Source organism: Hordeum vulgare, chromosome 3H, assembly GCF_904849725.1.
Source record: "Hordeum vulgare subsp. vulgare chromosome 3H, MorexV3_pseudomolecules_assembly, whole genome shotgun sequence".
NCBI classification, from domain to species: domain Eukaryota; kingdom Viridiplantae; phylum Streptophyta; class Magnoliopsida; order Poales; family Poaceae; genus Hordeum; species Hordeum vulgare.
In genome coordinates, this window is record NC_058520.1 from 534,605,067 (window position 1) to 534,626,440 (window position 21,374).

The following is a 21,374-nucleotide window of genomic DNA, read 5'->3' on the forward strand; positions in this document are numbered from 1 at the left end:
AGCCGCCGCCGCTCGTCGCGATTCTCCCCTGCTAGCCGCCTAAGCCCGCCGCCCTTGCCTCGATCTCCAGCCGTCGTCCCTCGCCGCCCCGTCCTCGCCTTCCGCCGCATGGATCCGGTGTGGAGTAGACGGACCCGGTCGGCCTCTGCTGCCCCATCCGTTCCCGGCTGCTCCAGCCTCGTCGTGTACCGCTGCCGTTGTCAAGGTCGATCGAGGAGCCGCCGATCTGCCCTCGTGGCCTCGCTCCCAGGAGGCGGCGGGAGGGAGACGAGGGGAACCCCTCCCTGGCGTTGACCGCGCACCTGGGCCTCGCTCGCCCAGCGCCCAGGCCGGCCGAACAGCCCCGAGGCCCACCTCCGCGACCGGCCCAAGTCGGCCACCTCCCCTCTGTTGCGACCTCCCAACCGACCCGAAGGCCCTTTGGTGAGACCCCTCCCCCAAGGCTATTTCTCTCCTAGGCGTGCATTAGCTATCCTGCGTCGCTCTATTTAGGCCCGTGTAGTGTAGATTCGGCCCAGTAGTATTTTAGGATTTAATCCGAATTTTATTCTTTTCAAAAATAGGCTATATTTCTAACTTCCGTAGTTTTTAATCCGTATGTCGGATCGCTATGATTTAGATATGTATATCGTGTAGATTTTTGCGTAGAATCCGTTTTTGCAACATGCATATTTGTTTGACGCCGTTTAGAATGCCGGATGCATCGTTTGGCGTGCTGTCCCAATAGGTTTAGTCGCGTATTTAATTTTCCGCGCGTGTTCGAATTGCTCGAATGCCGTATTAGAAATGCTCATGTTTTAGAGACCATTATTCCATGTATTTTAAGCGGTCATTGGAATTTTTGCATGTAGGGATTGTCGGTAGTTTATTTTCACATGTATAGGTAATTATCTCGCATTTTTGTGTGGCATTATTTTTGTGTTGCAACCCCACATATTTTATATGTTTCCGGGGTATAAAAATCCATGGGATTTTTTTGTGCAATTAGTTTTAGCTTTTGAGTAAATTAGTTCGCGCGATATTTTGCCATGTTGCCCTCTTGTTTAATTTGTAGGATTTATTCTGTGCTTCGTTTGAAGGAGTTGTCAGCTAGAGAGTTGATCTTGGATGTTTAGACTAGCCCCTGGTATTTTTAGTTGCAATAGAAATGCATGTTTAGGTGTGTTTTTATTGCCCTCAAGTTGCTAGAAATAGTGCTGTTTTGGAGGAGCTGAAATATTTTTAAGTCGGGATTCTGTTATTATTTTGTTGTTGTCTTGTCTTGCTTCTATCTTTTGATCTGTAGCTCTTTTGAGGTTAGTCCAATGGAGTAAGTTGTAAACCTTGTGTTTCTCTAGCATGCTGTGAATTTTCATGCCATTTGGAGTCCTTTAGCTATTGGTTTTGCTGCTGTCAATATTGTTTCAGATCAAAAACTGCACTTTAATGAAGTGTTATTTTCACTAAGTCTGAAATAGTGTGTGAGATGTCATTTTGTGTCTTCTTTTCCTAGTGCTCCTTGCTGTCATGCTAGTTGTTGTTAGTTGTTTGTAGTAGTGCTTCTTGCCCTCTTTCGTGTCATGCCTTGCTTGAGTTTATCGGAGTTGTGTAGCCCGTAGTTGTGGGGTGTAGAAAATGTTATGTGGCTGATTTTGGCAGATTGTAGTCATTTCTTGTTTTGCTCGTAGTTTTTGAACCGTAGCTTCGATTTGATCGTGTCCTACATGAAACTTGCTTAGAATCTCGTGTAGCTCCGATTTGCCAGCCGCTCGTCGCGTCCGCAGAGCGTTGCCGTGCGGAGCCGCGGGATTCCATCATCATCGCCGCGCTCGGCCTTCTTGCGTTCCTTGGTCGTCTATCAATTGCACCGCTGTTCATGAAAAAAATTCGACAATCACAAGACGATTAGTAATTTGTTAAGTCAGAAATAACAAAAGTAAACCAAGCCATTGTTCTTGTGATTGATTTCTTTAATGGATGTATGCGTGAGAAGCATGCTCATCTTCTCATTGATGATTGATGCACTGCCTAGGACACATCGGCGTGCGCTGCTGGCCCTGGCGTTGACTTGCCGCCGGTGATGTCTGATGTGGCGCTTCTTGCCTCTAGGCCGTGAATTACGTTGGGGTGTGCGTCGCATCTCGCTGTCCTGCCTTGCCACAGCGATTGCATGAGCGTTGTCCTGCCAGCCAGTACGACGCCGACCGTCGCAGAACTACCACGCCGAAGGCCATGGTTTCTGGCGCAACTAGTCCATGCGAGAACACCGGGAGACTCCACCACTGCTCTCCTCCACGGATCGGGCGCCGCGGTGTGTCGAAGGCGTCCTTGAGAGGCCTCCTCGTCGGCCCCTCCGGCCTTTCTCTCTCAACGGAGAGCCACGCGTTGATAACGTGTTAGAGTAAAACGAGATTAATGAAAGTAAATGGACCATTATTCTTGTTTCTATTGATTCTCAAGTATATATACATCTGAAAAAGGTGCGAAGAAGAGGTGTCTGTTCGAAGACATCCCTTCAAAACAGATGCATGTTGACAATAAAGAGAGAGAAGAGACACAACTGTTCGGGTTGGACACATCCCTTTGCTAATTAATTAATCTACTAATTAGTTTCTAACAAAAACAATGTTGAGTTCGAAAAAAGGGCCGATGTGGCATGTAACGCCTAAAACAATTCTGATGACCCACTAAGATTGTAACCTAATGATTTCTTTTTCTTTTTCTTGCTGAGGTGGAGCCTGCATGTTGAGAAAACGTTGACGTGGCGTTATGATGATGTGGACATTGTGCATGGTGAAAGAATAGAAAATAGTGGGGAGCAACTTCTTAAAAATGATAGATTTAAACATCAAGGTCATGCCTCCACACGAGGTCTCAATGACCACCCTCCCTGCAAGAACGCTCGTTGCACTGGCACAACCACCTATCTCATCATTGTCGTTATCATCCTAGACCTACATTGAAACTTTCATATTAATGATTAATGTCACTTAAAAACTGCAAACCAAACAGAGCAAGAGCCAAGAGCGCATCCTTTTTGCTTTTCCGTGACCTAAAATCACAATACAACCAGCAAAGTAACGTAAGGTGAACTGATGCATCACCATCTCCTATCCATAAAAAGTGTAGCTGTTTTGAACTAACCCCAAAACAAGTCCAAAAGTGTAACATTTATTTTGGATCGTAAGAAGTATGAATTAAATTGATAGAGTTCTGCTGACAGAAACCATAACATCAAGGAACGAGTACCACCGACCATGTTCAAATCACGTCTACCTTCTTGCCCTTGCAGGAGGCGAGGACAACGCCGAGGCAGGCGCGCGGGTTGGGATACATGATGTTTCCCTAATTTTATGAATATATTTTAGCCGATGAACATTTTCAAAATGTGTGTGTTTTTTAAACCCATGAGTATTTTCATAATTCTGCATTTTTTGAATTCAATTTTTTAAATCACTAGTATTTTTTGTTTTTTTTTCTTAATCTGTAACCTCTTTTGTTTAACGTTTCTTCTCAGCTAACGATTTTCTACCCTTTCCTTTCTGGAGACTGCTATGCATCCATCGGTTGATGTATGCTATACATCCATCACCTCGATGGTCGTTGGATCTACGTGCGGTCAGCGTCCGATCGATCTCCTGCCACGTCCTGCTTGTCCCCTTTCCCACTTATTAATTTCCGTAACAACGACTTTGTTACAAAAACATTTATAACAGAGATGGTGTTGCAGATTCCTGCAACAATAGTTTTATTGCAGAAACATTTATAATAATGAATGTGTCACATAATTTTTATGCAACAAAGGTTATGTTGCAGAATTTTTTTACAACATAGGTTGTGTTGCGGATTTTTTTTTACAATAAAGGTAGTGTTGCAGTTTTTTTTCAAACAAAGATATTGACGGATGAAAGTTTTGCAACATTGATGATGTTGTAGGATCTTTCTTACAATAAGGAGGATGTTGCAAGAAAAAAAATCACCACCGATGAGGGAATAGCAATGTCGTGCCGCCGGCGAGCATCGAAACTGCCAAGTTCCCCGTCAACGCCGCCGGACCTTACCGAGACGAGCCCCTCTTACAGAAGGAGAACAGACTAATCCATGGAGAGCCGCAGCTGGGACCCCTCCTTTCTCAACGCCGACGCACAAGGGATTGGATGGAATGGAACAACGGCCGACGTGTGGATGCTTGAGAGAGAGTGACGAGATTAATCCATGAAGAAGACGAGTAGTGAGCCGTGACTTTTGTGGAGATGAGGATAAGGACATGAAGATAAGATATTTCTAGACACATGTGGGCTCCTATAGCCATGTGAGGTGCATTAAGCAAACAAACGATCAAATCCAATCCAACGGCCACAAACATGATGGATGCAATGTTGTAATCCGCCGATTGAGAAGAATCTTTTTCCTTTCTTTTTTTAGTCTATTATACCTTTTCTTAGAACAACGTTTTTACTGGGGCCGCCTGCACATTTAGCGACGATCCGTCGCTTAAGGCGAAGAATAGGATGATTCATAGACGGGCCCGTCACGGCCCCGTAAAAGAAGAACAAACTGGGCTTCCTCGGACGTCCGTAACAACACTGCAGCCGCCGCTGCTCCATGACAGGCCCAAAGGGGAGAGAGGTAGAAGCGTCTAGCACTCTCCACTGACTCCGTGGGCGTTCGTCAAGCCGGGCACGGAACGCGCTGCCGCTGCCGCGATCCGAGCGAGCTCCACAAGCCGACGCCGGCGGCGAGGAGGAAGGACGGCTCCGATGGACGCGTCGGGCGAGATGCAGTGCGTGGGGCGGCTGGAGATCGCCGCGCCGCCGCCGGCGCGCTACCTCCGCGTGGGCTCCCTCCCGGTCCCCACCGACGACTCCGCCTACCCCCCCGCCCTCCTCCCCTCCGCTTCCCCGTGAGCTCCCCCTCCCCTCGATTCTCCGCGCCCCTGCGCTTGTTCGATCGAAGTGGCGTGTGTGCAAGTCTAGGCGTCTAGCTGATGCTTCGTGCGATTTGTTGGGCTCTGATGCAGGCTCCTGGTCGAATCCGTCGGGAGGCTGTTCAATCCGAATCACCCGAGCGTTTATATTGCTTATAGCTTGCGTGCTGAATGTCCTTGTGAGATTTGGAGGGCTGTGGTGTCGAATTTGAGCTAAAATGTGATTGGGGAAGAGCGCTATCTGCTTTGGTTGTACAGTTAGAATTGTTCCTGGTTGTGATTCGTTGGTGAGGGCTTAAGACGGTGCTTGAATAGTAGATCCTGGGAGATGCAATGTCAATCCCTTCTTCAGTTACTGGATGCGTCCTGCTTGCAGCAAAGATCAGACTAGTGAATGTGAATGCATGGTATCTCAGTGTAACTGTTACAACTTACAAACTAGCAGAACATAGATTTTGTGTTGGAACCTACCACCTAGAATGGACAGCATCAAGTAACGAGTGTGTAGTCACGTTCATGCTGGGAAGTGTAAAGTGACACGTAACTGTTACCGAATGAAATTTCCTCTAGTCCGCAAATGCTGAGCAGAGCCTGGAGATGAAACGTCAATCGCTCTTTCAGTTAGTTGATTGTTATGGTATATTTGGGGGCAGAGTGACTATGCTGAGATGATTGCGGGCTTGCTTGCTGCTTTAGCAACGACTGGTCCAGTGAATCATGAACACACCGTATATCAATGTAGCGGTTACAATTTACAAACCTGCATAATCTAGATATTTTTTTCTGGAACATAGAATGGTGGTGGACACTATCTCCCCCCCTTCTTCATTCGGACATCATGAGGTAAAGAGTATGTAGGGAAAATCATGTTTTTTTTGCGGGATAGGGAAAATCATGTTGGGAAGTGTACAGCGACACGTTACTGTTATCAAATGAGATTTCTCGTTGTCCGCAAATGTCTGAGTCAGGAGAACCACTAGTTTAATCATGCTCTTGTTGTCACAAATATTGCAGGACTGGGACTGGAGCTCCAAGGTATCAAATGCTGCCACTGGAGACCGACCTCAACACACTCCCCGTGATTCCAAACCTCCCAGAGAAGGTTTTCCCAACGGATGCAAAGAGTACTGAAGGTGACCTCTGTCGAGCCTTCGTCAATATAGTTTTATTGTGAAAAAAAAATCTAGGCTTCTTGGCAGTTTGTAGTATAATGCAGCATTACTGATGGTAAAAACATGCGTGTGCTATTAAAATTATAACTGTTTTAGCGTGTGATAAGCATATACATGTATCCAAGTGCTTTCTCAATCACACCCTATATAATTAAATGATGTTTGGTATTTACAGTGGATGGATGCTACCTGTGAAAACTCTAGGTGACATGACCTGGTGAATTATTATTGAAGCATATTTGCTTGGTTAGCAATAAATATTTTGAATATTCTTCTTTTTGTGAGTATTACCCTTGTAAATGTGTAAATCTAAGGTAAGAAGTTAGAGACTGTGAGAGAGTGATTATACCAGCTTTGGGATTTTCTATTTCATGTTCATGATACCTTTCATTCGATGATTGCTGCAGTGGTACATGCAGCAGCAAAACCTTTCAAATAACGGACATCAGTCTGTTTGAGATACCAATGCTGTAGTGTAACTGTGTAAAGCACAGGAGGTGAAACTGTAGTAGTCCATGGCACACAGCAGGAACAGTACATAAATTAATAATCCAGGAGGAGAGTTAGGCATATTAGGAAAGAGTCCAGAAGAAGATTATGCAAGCTAGAGATATAGAAATAGCTAATATTTTTTATCATTTTGGGAATTCTTCAAAGGCAGGCAGGAAACATATTTTCTCTCGTCCTATTGCTACCGACAACGTCTATCTTCCAGCCCACTAACCTGGTTCTAATTACCTGAAACAGCACTTACCCGCAGGATGCGACCTAGGCCACTGCCGCATCATTCCTACAATTTGCGGAAGTGATGTGCTGTTCACCAGTTTTGCTGAAGACAAAATATGGTTGGCAGACTTAAATGTGCCGCCTACCAATTATATGGAAAACTGTGTGCTATTAATGCATTGGTGTATTTGGAATTAATAAAAACAAACTAAAGAATGTCGAGGTGGTTAGTAGAAAGCCTAGCAAACCACTCCAAACAAACAAACAACAGTTGATAAAGGCGATCCTATGTAATAAGATAAGGAAGCACCTCCCCTTTTGGATATGTGAGCCTTCGCCTTCCCCTTGTACATCTTTCTTCCCATTCCCGTTTTTAGCTCTCCACCTCCCCTTTGCTGTTTCCAATAGAAGCTCTAACTCCATCGGCTCAAGGGATAAACTGGGAGGCAAGCATTCCATTCAGCACACAAACAGGTTTCAAAGGCTTTAGGTGACATCATGGGGTGGTACTGATATCTTCGATGGTACCGGTCCGTGATTGCTCTGCTTCATGTCAGCAGATCTGGTAAAAACCTTGTGTTCTTTTTTAGGCTTTACGAGTTCGTTGTGTGATTGCACAAAAGTTATCCGACTAATTGCATTAGTCAGGTGATTAAACATATAATGGTGCGGACAGGCCTCTGGATCAGGTATTCATGATGGTTCCCCATTAGCACCGAATATGCGGCCGATTACCATCTATGCAGTGTTCTTATCACACCACTGTCCACATGGTCCAGTAGTCCAAAATTATTAAAGTTTTTTGGCATGCAATACATTTCTGTTGATATATGTTTCTTCATATTCTTTAGGATTACGGTATGGAAGTGGACTTTTCAACCAAAACTTATCAAGGAAGTGTGAAGCACTAGCCGTGTCAGGCCTAGCTGAATATGGCGATGAAATAGATGTGATTGCTCCAACTGATATTCTAAAGCAGATATTTAAAATACCTTACTCTAAGGCACAAGTATCTATTGCTGTTAGCCGTATTGGAGACACACTCATTTTAAACTCCGGGTAAGGTGCTCACTACTTCAAAACGACCATACTCAATGTAGTGAATGCTAATGATCCACTCCACATTCTGTTGCAGGCCTGATGTTGATGAAGGTGAAAAGATATTTAGAAGACAAAATAACCAACCTAAAGGATCTGATCCTTCAATTTTGAAGAACTTTGCGATGCACTCGGTTAGGGCAGAGGCATGTGATTGCCCACCAAGTCATCAACCATCACAGGACAAGCAAACAGCATCCATGTTGCATGGACCCTTCGGTCATATGGAGGGTTCCTTTGATTCGTCCTCCTCTTCTAATTTTAGCACATCGCCGTATTTGGATCAGAATATCAGTAAAAGTAGAAAACCGTCACATGGTACTTGTGAAAGCCTGTACTGGGGTGCAAGGGAAAATAAGCAAAAAGTTCCAGGATCGGACCCTGTTAGGAAAACCACTCGTGTTGGTGAAACCCCCAATTGTGAGGTGCAAGAATCTGAGAAGAGTAGGAGAGTGGGGAACAATGGATTTCGGAAGGTTTGCTTTTGGCAGTTCCACAATTTCCATATCCTCTTGGGTAGCGACTTGCTTATATTTAGCAATGAGAAATATATTGCAGTCAGCTTACACCTATGGGATGTTTCAAGACAGGTATGCTTTATGTTTAATTTGGCTTCATATTTTCTTTCCTTACTCCCTCTGTTGACAAATTGCCTTACTCTCTCTGCTGACAAATTGTCTTACTCTCTCTGCTGTCAAATTGCTTTTGATAGGTTACTCCATTGAACTGGCTAGAAGCTTGGCTTGACAATGTAATGGCAAGTGTGCCAGAATTGGCCATATGTTATCATCAGAATGGTGTTGTCCAAGGCTATGAGCTTCTAAAAAATGATGATATATTTCTACTTAAGGGTGTGTCCGATGATGGCACGCCTGCATTTCATCCACAGGTTGTCCAGCAAAATGGCCTAGCTGTCCTAAGGTTCCTTCAGAATAACTGTAAGCAAGACCCTGGTGCATATTGGGTATGGCTTTCGAACCTACTTATGATAGTCAACATGTGTTAGATATGTTTCTATTCAACCTTTTAGTCTCTAGATATTTTTATGTACAACTTGATTTATTTAGCATTAGACTGGTAACCACCAATGCTAGTTCCTGTGCACTTATACTGAAGGTTTGCTTTCTCAGCTCTACAAAGGCGCTGAAGAAGATGTTGTGCAGTTATATGACTTGTCCATATTACCTGAAAAACATACTGCTGGTGATCATATATCTACGTGCAATCCTGTGTCTTCTTTAATGAACAAGGGGAGAAGGGAATCACTCTTCTCTCTGGGCACACTCCTCTATCGTGTTGCTCATAGGATGTCTTTATCGAAGGTACCAGGGAATTGTCACTCTTACTTTACCTCTATGTACAGTTTTTTTTTTTTTTAACATGTACTTTTGTACAGCTTTACTGATTGTTAAAGGCCTTATATGTTTGCAGGTACCTAGTAATAGAGCAAAATGTGCAAAGTTCTTCAGAAAATGTTTAGATTTCCTCAACAAGCAGGATCACCTGGTACTTATCTATCATATCACCGTTCTACAAGTCTGTTATTTTCTCGGTGAGAAATTTGTCTCAAGATTTATTCTTTCATGTTTTAGGTTGTCAGGGCATATGCTCATGAACAGTTTGCAAGGCTCATCCTTAAATGTTATGAGGAGTTGGAACTGACAACAGAATCATTTCTGCTTGAATCGGAAGTTACTCTTACAGACTTGGATGATGAGTCTCCACAGTTGAGCCTTCAGAATTTACCATCAAAGCAAGATGATGTTTTGACAGAGATAAGCAAGGATGAGCCAGCAGCCGTAGATAGTATGTTGGAGTATTCACAGTCAGAATCTTCACGTGGTCATGTTGATACTGGTACTGCATCTTCAACTACAAAAGATGTCTCTGATGATAGCTTGCTAATGTGTAAGGCTGGAAACTCTCAGATATCAAAACCAATTGCTGATGCTATCTCCTCTAAGTTGGCAGCTATACATCATGTATCACAAGCTATCAAATCTTTAAGGTGGAACCGGCAGCTGCAGAACACTCAGGATGATTGTATTGACAATGCAGACACCATTTGGGAGAGACCTGTTGACTTCTCTTTATGTAGATGTGGCGATGTTGATTGCATTGAAGTTTGCGACATTAGGGAGTGGCTACCCAAACTGAAAATGGACCATAAATTGTGGAAACTTGCTCTTTTGCTGGGGGAATCTTATCTGGCACTTGGAGAGGCGTATAAAAATGATGGGCAGCTTCATCGTACTCTGAAAGTTGTGGAATTAGCTTGCATGGTTTATGGGTCTATGCCTAAACATCTAGATGGTGATGAATTCATCTCATCCATGTCCAATAGTTCGCTGTGCCTGGAAGATGGTGATCTAAACTCAAGTCTTGTATTGGATGAAGCAGAATATTTCAAGAATGCAAAATGCTTTGGTTATGATGTTTCTGCTCAACAGTTGCCTCCAAACTATTTATTCTGGGCCAATGTGTGGATGCTTGTAGGTGATGTCTATGCAGAATATCACCGATTGGGCAGCCATCAAGCACCTGTGCTCCAGGAGCAACAGCCTGAAGGTGAACTTAGGATGTCAAATGAAGTTGCAATGGAAGTCAAACGTCTAAAGAGAAAACTGGGAAAAGATAAGCAGAATTGTGGAACATGCTCACTGATAAACTGTAGTTGCCAAAGTGATAGGGCAAATAGTGGCAGTAGTGCAAGCAGTAGTAGTCCTGAGGCCTCTACATTGCATGGAAGAAAGAAAAAGAAAAAAGCATCTGGCAGGAACATTCATTCACAATCTACTGAAATTAAAGAGAAACCTATTGCACAGGAAGCTACGGAAAGTTCTGAAGAAACTCAGCACAGCACGAATGATACTCGTCATGAGAAAAGGACGGTGGCAAATGCTGAACTTGATTGTGATCATACCATGGAGAATCAGTCAAGTAATGCTGATGCTATTCCTGATAAACCTAATGATGATGTTTCCAGTGCGAGCGGTGGTATTTTCAAGTACCTTGGAGGTCCTAAACCAGGAGATACTGAATACAACTTGTGTTCTGCTATTCACTGCTATGGTGCAGCTAAGGGAGCCATGTTTGCATTTCCTATGCGCTCGGCAGAGTTCTCCACCATCCTTAAGAAAAGAGGTTGGGCATTCAATGAACTTGGTCGCATTAGACTTGAGAGTAAAAATCTGAGTAGTGCTGAGATTGCTTTTGCTGATGCCATTAGTGCATTTCAAGAGGTCTCTGATCACACAAATGTTATATTGATCAATTGTAACTTAGCTCATGGTAGAAGAGCTTTAGCAGAGAAATTGGCGTCGAGGATAGAAGAATTTCAGATGTATGATCTTCCTGAAGGCTCATATATGCAATCCGTGAAGTCTGCCAAGTCGGAATATTTTCAAGCAATAAACTATTATACAGCAGCTAAGAGGCAACTGAAGTATGCTATTGCTGACAATGAAGTTGATAAATCACTGTACAACGAAGTTTACACCCAGTATGCCCATACCCACCTGAGGCTCGGAATGCTTTTGGCAAGGGAAAGCTTTTTAACTGGCAGCTACGAAGGTGGACTTGTTGATGAATCATCTAACAGAACAGTTCTTGAGATTTCAGCAAGTGATGCTTTTCGGGAGGCTTTGTCTACATATGAGTCCCTTGGTGAACTTCGCAAACAGGAGGCTGCCTTTGGCCATTTTCAGCTTGGTTGTTATCAAAGGGATCTGTGCTTGAAGTTCCTGGATTTGGTTAACAAGGAGGTCAAACAGAAGAACGAGGATAAATTTCGTAAGAAAGCCAAGTGGTATGGTTCGCTAGCAGAGAAGAACTGGCAGAAGGCTTTAGAATTCTATGGTCCGAAGACGCATCCTACCATGTTTCTTAACATCCTTATGGCGCAATCTGCCCTTTCTACTAGCATCTCTGATTCATTTCACTCTAGTGCGGTATGTTCTTCCTGGCTTGCCATCTCCTTCTATTCTAGTTGCTTAGTCTGCTAGATCTTCGTTATGATTATTCTTTTCTGGCATCCGGAAAGTGCATTACCTGTCATACATTTTAAACTAAAACGACGACACTTATTTCGGAATGGAGGGGGTAGTTGCGTGTAGAATCGAGCGGCATAATGTCATCTGATTAGAACTAGGGATGGCAATGGGTACCCATTACCCACGTACCCTGCGGGTAAAAACCCTATTAGGGTAAGGGTATGGGACAAAACATTATCCATGGGTATATAAATACGAAAATCTAAAACCCATCGGGTAGAGCGGGTACGGGTATGGGATCATATAACCCATACCCATATACCCATGTACCCATATAAAATTTATGTAAACTCAAAATTATCTCTACAATCTGCATTATGTCAATAATTTGTGAACTGAAAGTGTATGCCTATGTGTTATTGTCTATGACCATATGATGTTGTTTTATAAGAATGTGTTGTAGTTATAATATATCTTTGTAAACTATATGATGCAATGGAGTTTATAACTATAAGTTGTTTAAATTGATGTTTTGTAAATATGGGTAATTTTACCCGCGGGTACCCGTCTACCCGTCGGGTAACAGGTATGGGAAAATATTGTACCCATTGACGGATATGGGTAAGGGTGATGGGTAATCTCAGACGGGACGGGTAAGGGTATGGGGAGGCTCTACCCGTACCCATACCCTGCAGGTGCCATCCCTAATTAGAACCGTTTAGTATGTTGCCTTTTGCATTTGGTTTGTAGTGTTAAGAGTAATTTTGCGGAGTAGTGTTTTTTTTTTTTACTGCTATTTACTGCTAAGCAGCGGGAGTTCTACTTAGGGATATTTTGAGAAAGAAAAAAGGCGCATCTGTAGACAGCAGGTTGAAACCGGTTGAGCATTTAGGCTTGAGGCTATGCTTTCGCTTACACATTAGTATTGACATCCTCTGTGTGTGTGTGTGCGCGCGCGCGTGCCTAGGATGTCTTATTTGTGAATGTGGAACGGGATTTCTTCTATGATCTCATAATCATGTTTCTTCGTATCTGTTTGAAGATGCTTGAAGGCGCGCTGATGCACTTGCTGGAAGGCCGCCACGTGGTCGGAGCAAACGAGGAATATTCGGACGATGTGAACCTGGACATAAAGCCGAAGTTCTGGAGCCAGCTGCAGAGCCTGCTGAAGAGCATGCTGAAGAACCCGGACACAAGCAGGCCAGCAGCCTCCGTAACTAGTCAGGCCAACGGCGTCGGCGGCGGCAGGGGAGAGGCGGCCAAGCTGAAAGAGATGTACCGTCTGTCTCTGAAATCTTCCTCTCTGGGCCAGCTGCACGCGCTGCACAAGCTCTGGGTCTGAGCAGAACCTCCGGTCACAGTATGGCTACTGTACGTGTATGATATGTTGTTGCTTTGAAGTTTGTGACTATTGTGACGATCATGTCGTCTCGTGTAGTACGTAGGAGTACTTGTTTACGGAGCTATACGTCGTAATGCTGTGTGAACTGGTACCGCTAGCGAGTGAATATAGCAGTGTAATGAAACTGTAAACTTAATAACTTATAGATCATGAAGCAAATACTGAGTTGCAGATATGGTTAATTTGCTTTTAGAGGGGACCGGTCGCGGACGAGTCTGAACGAGTCCGCTGTCCTAGAAAAGCATCCATCGTGTTGCAGCAAGAGTAAGAAGGCTGGTTGTCGGTCCACATACGAGATTGCGCGCCAGTTCATACGTACTCCCAGGTCCCAACGGCCGCACAATGCCCGTAACAGGAGGGGAAAAAAACAGCAGAATGTCTGTTCCATCCTGCTTCCTGGTAACGAGCTGAACTTCATGCATCACCTCCTGTTCGTGAATACTCTGCACAACACTAAAAAAACTCAACTTATTCAACACAATGCTGCGTTATTATCTCTTTATTGTACACCTGGAAGGTACACCGGTATGACCCAGCAGAGAACCTTTTCAACCCAGGCGCGAAACAGGATGACCACCAAGGTGGAATTGCCAACGGACTGTGCAATGCAAGCCGACAAAGGGCGAAACAAAATGTCACACTAGCAACAGCAAGCGCTGTGTGCTTGGTATTCACATCAGACAGGCAACAACATCTACAACATCCCTCACGAACCCCCTACAACATCATCCTTACACGGCACAGTTTCTACAGTCCACAAGTAATCGTACAACATCTCATCTAGGTTCGACCCAACCGGTTTGGTCATGGTATGGTACAACACGATCTCTCTGCAAAATTTTAACATTTTTCAGGCCAGGATGGCCTTGAGGGCGTCATTACCGTCGGTAACTGGCCCCGGTGTCCACCCTCTCCACATGAAGGTCTTGAGGCTGGCCGGCACATGAAACGTGTATGCCGTCCTGAGAGTTTTCTAGACGAAGTAGTCTTGGCGCACGACGGTGATGAAATCGCAGGGAAGTGAGTCTTCCTCTTTTTGCTTCCCTACATCGCCGCCGTTTCCTTGTATGTGCCAGTATATCTTTGGAGGCAGGGGTGCAGTGAGAGATGCATAAAGGTCTGCAGTCATATGGAGAGGATAATGATCAGTACGTTGGAGTAAGATTTCTCTCCTAACATTGTACGTACCAGGCTTCGCGAGTATGTACCTGGAGACAGATTTTGATCAGGTTCTCTAGTGGAATGGAGCACAATAATACCGGCAAGAACTGTGAGAAACCCACAAGTCTCGGAGGCAATAATGCTTGCGCTCTGCCCAGACCAATCCTGGATAGTCAGGAATACACAAGTGAGATAACCAATGAACACAGGGCCAAGAGTACCTATATTTTCAAAATTGCTCACCTTGAACATTATGGCACTTGCTAAAATAGTGAGGGTTGTGAACATGGCATAATAGATGGGAGAAACCAGCGCTGTGTTGAAAGTATCCAGTGCCTGAAGGTTGACACAACAGATGAAGTAGTGGTCAGAATATTAGGATGTGATTGCGCAGAGCCTGCCACACATTATCTAACAGAGCTTCAAGCAAAATTAACAGAAGTGTTTTTTTTAAGAATATATTGTTGCAAAATCTGGAAGGACCACAAGTTCCCTTTTTTTTACATATAAAGATGAGGCACTGAAGTACCTTGTTTAGGTAAACTAACTGGATGACTAAGCATATAGCTGAAACCATCACAAATAACCACGTCTGGAAATACCCAGCCTGGTTTTCGCCCTGAATGGTAAGTTTAATTGCAATGCCCACAGCCTTGATGCTCATTACCTAACAAGACACGGCATCAAACAGATATCAATACTCATATAACAAAATACCTATGGAAAAATCAGAGGCACAATCATGCAGAGCATTTACCGTGAGGGATCCGATAACCGAGCAGATACCAACATAGATCATTATGTTCGCCTGCCCATACCGTGGAGCACAATATAGCATAAGAAGCAATGACACAGCTACTGCTAAAGCAGCATAGCAAAGGAAGGCTGCAACAACATTACAGATGACATGTCAAAAGACAAGTCCATTTTTATAGCAAGTAGCCAGATGGAGATAGCATGGGAGCTTACTAGGTTGTGTTGCCAAGCGCCAAATCTGCTCCACCGAGTTCGGGGGCCTCTCCTCCGGAGCGTGGAGGATGATCACCGTCGACCCAACAATGCAGAGAATACAGCCCAGGACGCCCACCCGCTGCAACTTCTCATTCAGCATGAAATGGGCTAGAACAGCACTGTCCCCCCCCAAAAAAAACATCAAAGAGGCACACACATGCACATGTCAAACTAACCCGAACAATTGAATTCGAAATCTTACACAGGCGATCTGAAACGAGGACGAGGGCAAGCAATTTTACCTGACAATGATGCTGAGTGCGCCGAGCGGCGCGACGAGGACGGCTGGCGCAAACATGTAAGCCACGAAATTGGCGGTCTCCCCAACAAGCACTGAAAAGTTGCCGTTGCAATGAGATATCTGGATCCAATTCTCGCATGAGTAAGGAACAGATGAAGGCCATGAGGATGAGGATGAGGAGAGGCTTACTGGTGACCATCCCGACCCACCAGAGCGGCTCCCAGAGGTACCCATACCCTCCGACGCCTGTAATTTTCACAGCACAGCGAAGGTCACGTCACCAGATACGCGGAACCGGGCGCAAAAGATCCGCCCTTTCTCATGAACCAGAAAGACCTAGAGCCGCATCGAAGGGCACGAAAGCGACAGCGGCGCGGACGGACGGACCTGCCCGGGAGCCGACGGCGCCGGCGCGGCGGAGGCCCTTCTTCTTGACGATGAAGCTGACGCCGACGAAGGCGGAGGAGGCGACGGCGAGGAGCGCGCCCTTGAGGTTGGCGGCGAAGAGGTCGCCGCCGGCGTCCGTCGCGGCGGGGCTCATCGTGCGGCGGCGCGCGGCCGGCGGCGCATTTGAGGCGGGCCTCTGCCTCTGGGTGGGTCTTCTTTTCCCTGCGAGGGGCTGCTGTAGCCTCTGCCTCTGGGTATGTATGTCTTTGCCTTGTCCTGGCCGGCGATGCGCACGATGGCGTCGGGAAATCGAACGACGGAGGGGGGAGAGAGAGAAGGGAGGGTGGAGAATTTTTCGAACTTAAATGGCACCCGTTTTCCTTTTGACATTGCTTCGGGCACATCGGCCCGCCACATCAAAGTTTCGTGCTCCACTTGTGCTTTGGGACTTGGCGGCCAAGTGAAAATTCTCCCCCGCGAGGGCGTGAGTCAAGCTTGTGTTTCTATTTTATTGTGTTTACAATACAAGCAATCACGCAGTACGTGTCAAGGCACGTTCTAACATGGTGCAGCTGAAAGCAAGAGCACAGAGTATTTCAAGAAATATGTATTGTTATGTAAAACACAACTTGCGATCTATACTGATATATACCCCCTCCGCTTTTCTATATAAGGTGTATGTCGTGAGTATAAGCCTGACAGTAGATGTGTAGAGTACGAAAGGATGAGCAGAGTCTTAGCTACGGCGAGGTTGTATGAGTTCACGCCCCTCTACGGTGGAGGTAATAGCCCTACGTCTCAGTGCTCTTGGGAGCTTGTTGTCGAGTGGAATATGGATTACAGTGAATTGCTAACCCCTGCACCAGTGGGGAAGGGTGGCTTATATAGAGTGCGCTGCCCTTCACAACGGTTCGGTGCACGGGGGTGAAGTAGTGACGAATAAATGCCTACGTTACAGGTAATGTATATCTTAAATGCTAATAAAGACACACGGAAACGTATGACCGTTTCCCTCCACGGGGTTACGATGCATAGAGTGGAATCCAGTCGGTTAGTTTGATATACTCCGAATGCTCATCTCCGACTGGATGGTGGAGGATTCATTACCGACTGGATGATGGGAAGTCCTTAATTCAGTCGGAACTGACTAAGGGCCATGTCGTGGGTATAAGTCTGACAGTAGATGTGTAGGGTACGAAAGGATGGGGAGAGCCTTAGCTACGGCGAGGTTGTATGAGTTCAGGCCCCTCTGCGGTGGAGATAATAGCCCTACGTCTCAGTGTTCTGGGAGCTTGTTGTCGAGTGGAATGTAGAATACAGTGAATTGCTAACCCTGCACCAGTGGGGGAGGGTGGCTTATATAGAGTGCGCTGCCCTCCACAACGGTTCGGTGCACAGGGGTGGAGTAGTGGCGAATAAATGCCTACGTTACAGGTAACGTACGTCTTAAATGCTAATAAAGGCGCATGGAAACGTATGACCGTTTCCCTCCAGGGGGGTTACGATGCACAGAGTGGCATCCAGTCGGTTAGTTTGATAAACTCCGAATGCTAATCTCCGACTGGACGGTCGAGGATCTGTTACCGACTGGATGGAGGGAACTCCTTAGTTCAGTCGGAACTAACTAAGGGCCTTGTCCCTGATGAGGGGTAGTCCTTGGGTTGGACCTACAAGGCAGGCCTATGACCCTACCCTAGGACTATGACCCCATCATTAGTCCCCGAATGGATTGGGGTTGGAACGACGAAGCGATGCTTGAAGTTTGGATCCGACTGGAACGGATGTGACTTTGGCGTTGCTTGCCTCGATCCATTTTATCTTTTCTGACCAACGATCCGAGTGGAAGTATTTGCGGAACAAACTGTCGGAAGCCGAGTGCTTCCAGGGTATCTCTTGACGTGACCAGTCAACTGACAGCGGCGGATTTTCCGGGATCCTCAAATTTCGGTTACCGCGCGCTCAGCGGGGATGACGCCATCGCGCTCGAGTAGCGCCTGACGCCTCGATTCTCGCGCCTTCATCTTCTCAACTGATATCGCCACGGTTGGTCGGGGGATAAGGTTTCGGGGCCACCTGCCAGTGACGCAGTCGGAACCTTACTTAAACCTCAGCGGCGAGGGTTTTCTCGTTACGCTCGCCGGATCTCTTGCCTTTGCTTGCTCCGCTCCTCTCGCCTTCCCCTGCGCACCCAAGCTTCCTCCTTTTCCTTCTCCTTCGCGGACCCGCAGCTTCCGCCATGACCAAGGGACAGACTAGCAAGCTGGAGGCGAAGAAGAAGAAGGGGAAGGCGGCGGCTCCTGCTCAGCGGCGGCAGCGAGCGTTGCCGGCGGGGTGGATCCAGGGGGACTTCCTCCCCTCCACGGTGACGGAGGGGGATCTGCTGCAGCTGGTGGAGCACGGGATGATCGTGCACAAGTCGTGGAGGCTGCCGGCGGAGAATGAGATCGAGCCGGCGCCCCGGGAGGGGGAGCGCGTCCTGCTGCTCAGCCACGTATATCGAGGTTTCTCTCTGCCCCCGCATCCTTTCTTCAAAGACATTATGAACCACTTCGGGGCGCAGCCTCACCACTTTCCCCGAATGCTATAGCTCATCTCTCTGCTTTCATAGTCCTGTGCGAGTGCTTCATCGGCTGTCCTCCCCATTGGGGGCTGTTCAAACATATTTTCTCTGCTAGATCCCAAACTATCAAACGACTTCACCAGTCGGATGATAAGACACACCTTCTCCAGCTCTGCGGAGGCTTAGGTTTCCAGAAGAAGAGTAGGAGTAGTTATCCTGCCCTTCAGCTGAGTGAGTCGGTTAGGAACTGGCAGTCGACGTGGTTCTACTGCCAGGACGTTGCCTGCCCGAATGCCACGACAGGGTTGCCTCCCTTTAGCTTAGATCGTCCCGCTCTGCCTAAGCAGCTTGCGCTCACGAAGGCGGAGAAGATCGACATCCAGCCTCTGGTCGACGCACTCGTAGATGTCGTCAGAAGGGGAGTCACCGGCATAGATTTGCTGGAGATTTTCCTCGGTCGGCGCATACAACCACTGCAGGCTCGCGACCATGCCATGTGGCACAACACGGGGCCCGAAGACTCCACTCGGACCAACGTCTTGGGCGTGACCGAGGAGAAGGTGGCGTCGTGGGTGCTCCAGATCACAGGCGCCTGTGAGAACCCCAGAGGGTCTCGGCGAGTGAGGGCTTTCTGCGCGGACAATCCTCCTCCGAACCAGGTGAGTACCATTTGTCGAGTGCACGCATCTGTCTTAGTTTTATCGCTTTCTTGAATCTCTGCCTGGCGTCTGATGTCGCCGACTGTATTCTATGCAGAAGTGGACCAACTGGTTTTCTCCTGTCTCGAACGGGAACCCGACCGAGGAGGAGGACGAGGGCAGCGAGGAGGGCAGCATGGAGAGCGCCGAGTATGTCTCCGACAGTGGGGAAACGGAGGAAGAGTCTAGTGAGGAAGAGGAAGAAGACGAAGAGCAGGACTCGCCGCCCCCGCTGCGAGAGCACCGAACCAAGCGCCGACATGAACCTGCAGTTCCCTCGGCCCCTCCAGCGTCCTCGAGTGCTCCGCCCACTGCTCCCGTGGTCCCAAGTGCTCGAAGCACCAAGAGGACCAGGGACGTTGCTGCTGAGCCTGCGGGTTAGCCTTCCAAGGTGGCCAAACCGAGCGGATCTAAACCTTGGAAGGCTTTGTCGCGGATGAGGGTCACTGTTCCCGTCACCTCAACGTAAGTGCATTGTTCTTCTTCTGATATTCGATTGAACTCCTGTTTGATGGTCGAATGAATTTCACTCTACAGGGTTGCCACCTCTGCCACCTCTCCGGCGTGCCAGGAGGATGATCCCATGGACGCAGACAACGTCGTCTCGTCCCAGCCAGGTGCGTTGTAGCGATTCCGAGAGTTTTATATTATCACATCGCGAATTCTGTCTTTGGTCTTGCCCCTTTCTTTTTCTGAGATCTCGCGCCGTTCGGTCTGGCAGGGGTGATTTATGTGGATGAGGGTGACCAGGGGAGACCTGAGCAAGCTGCGGAGCCTGTCCTTGAGGTTGTTCCGCCAGTTACTGCTCTCGCCGCGGACGTGCCGCCGACTGAGGCGATATCGCCGACTGAAACGGCGCTGGTGGCTGCTGAACCGACTGGAGCGGGCCTTGGGATGCCCAAGGAGCTTCCAACGATGCCAGGCCCGTCAAATGTCGAGTTCAACATCCAGCGCCTCCCGGAGAATCAGGTGGGAGCGGCCAAGGGGGCCATGGTGCAGGCGGAGCTGATGGCGGGAGAAGCCAAGAAAGCGTACGACTCCATCGCATCCGTGTACCACCGAAGCTTGGAGCTGCGGGACGATATCCGAGTAAGTGGGCTAGTAAGTATTTACTTTTCTCTTGTAACCCATTGGGTGTGCTCGGATACCGTATGATGTTTGCAATGGGTTCACTCTGAGTGAACCTAGTGGGTGCAGTCCCCGAGACTTCTGTCGAGTGCTTGCACCGGCAGTTGTCTTTATGCATATTGTCTTTGACTTGGTCAAATCCGTAAATAATATGGTCGACTGCTAACGGTTGGGGCACTCGGAGTACCCTGACTGTATGAGTCCCCGAGAGTAAGTTTACTCAGGTCGGGTAGTATTAGCCTCATAAGCTTAGGTGTTGTCATGTAGCTCAATAGGGCGGACCTGTTTGAGTTGCATGCCAGTGGGGTCACTCTCAATGAACCCACTGGGTGTAGTCCCCGAGACCGCTGTCGACTGCTTGCGTCGGCAGGGGTCTGAAGAACTTAGACTTGTTATTGTTGGATTTGTCTGATCGTCTCTTGGCGCTGGCTGGCAGAAAACTTGCGAGATGGGGACGGCGTACGAGACTCTCAGGGCTGAAAAGGTTCAGTTTGCTGGTGAGCTAGATGCGGCACTGGTTGCCATGGCTGGTATGAAGGATGTTCTGGCGGAACGAGAAAAGTCTTTGGAGCAGGCCCGTGAAGCGAACAAGGCTTTGACTGCTGAGGTGGAAAAAATGGGGAAACAAAGGTCCGCATTGATGGGACAAATGGATGTGTTGAACAAACGGTGTATAGCGCAGGAAAAACACGTCAGTGACTGGGCTCGGCAGATTATAACGCGTGTGGGTGGTAAGTCCTGTTTTTCCGAGTGCTGTTGGTATGATCATTTCACTCGGTGCTTATTGTTTGCTTGTCCTGTGTTTGCAGATTTTTTGCATGGACGCTGAGGCTGAAGCGGCTGACGTGGAGCGGTCGATGCGTGAGAACATTCCACTCGGGGAGGACGCCAA

General features: G+C 47.1%; 2 protein-coding genes across 2 annotated transcripts; one reads left to right on the forward strand and one right to left on the reverse strand.

Annotated features, from left to right (window-relative positions):
- Positions 1–4,609: 4,609 nt before the first annotated feature.
- On the forward strand, positions 4,610–13,441 carry LOC123444765. The gene is made up of 9 exons (XM_045121601.1): positions 4,610–4,882; positions 5,921–6,039; positions 7,656–7,863; positions 7,940–8,492; positions 8,615–8,866; positions 9,033–9,224; positions 9,334–9,408; positions 9,495–11,852; positions 12,937–13,441. The coding sequence occupies exons 1-9, from the start codon at positions 4,740–4,742 to the stop codon at positions 13,234–13,236; spliced, it is 4,200 nt and encodes a 1,399-aa protein (XP_044977536.1). The 5' UTR covers positions 4,610–4,739; the 3' UTR covers positions 13,237–13,441.
- A 479-nt stretch (positions 13,442–13,920) lies between these two features.
- On the reverse strand, positions 13,921–16,569 carry LOC123444767 (probable magnesium transporter NIPA6). The gene is made up of 9 exons (XM_045121602.1): positions 16,097–16,569; positions 15,899–15,955; positions 15,711–15,801; positions 15,427–15,587; positions 15,215–15,342; positions 14,987–15,124; positions 14,701–14,793; positions 14,505–14,622; positions 13,921–14,415 (listed from the first exon to the last, which is right to left on the reverse strand). The coding sequence occupies exons 1-9, from the start codon at positions 16,248–16,250 to the stop codon at positions 14,270–14,272; spliced, it is 1,086 nt and encodes a 361-aa protein (XP_044977537.1). The 5' UTR covers positions 16,251–16,569; the 3' UTR covers positions 13,921–14,269.
- Between the last annotated feature and the right edge of the window lie 4,805 nt (positions 16,570–21,374).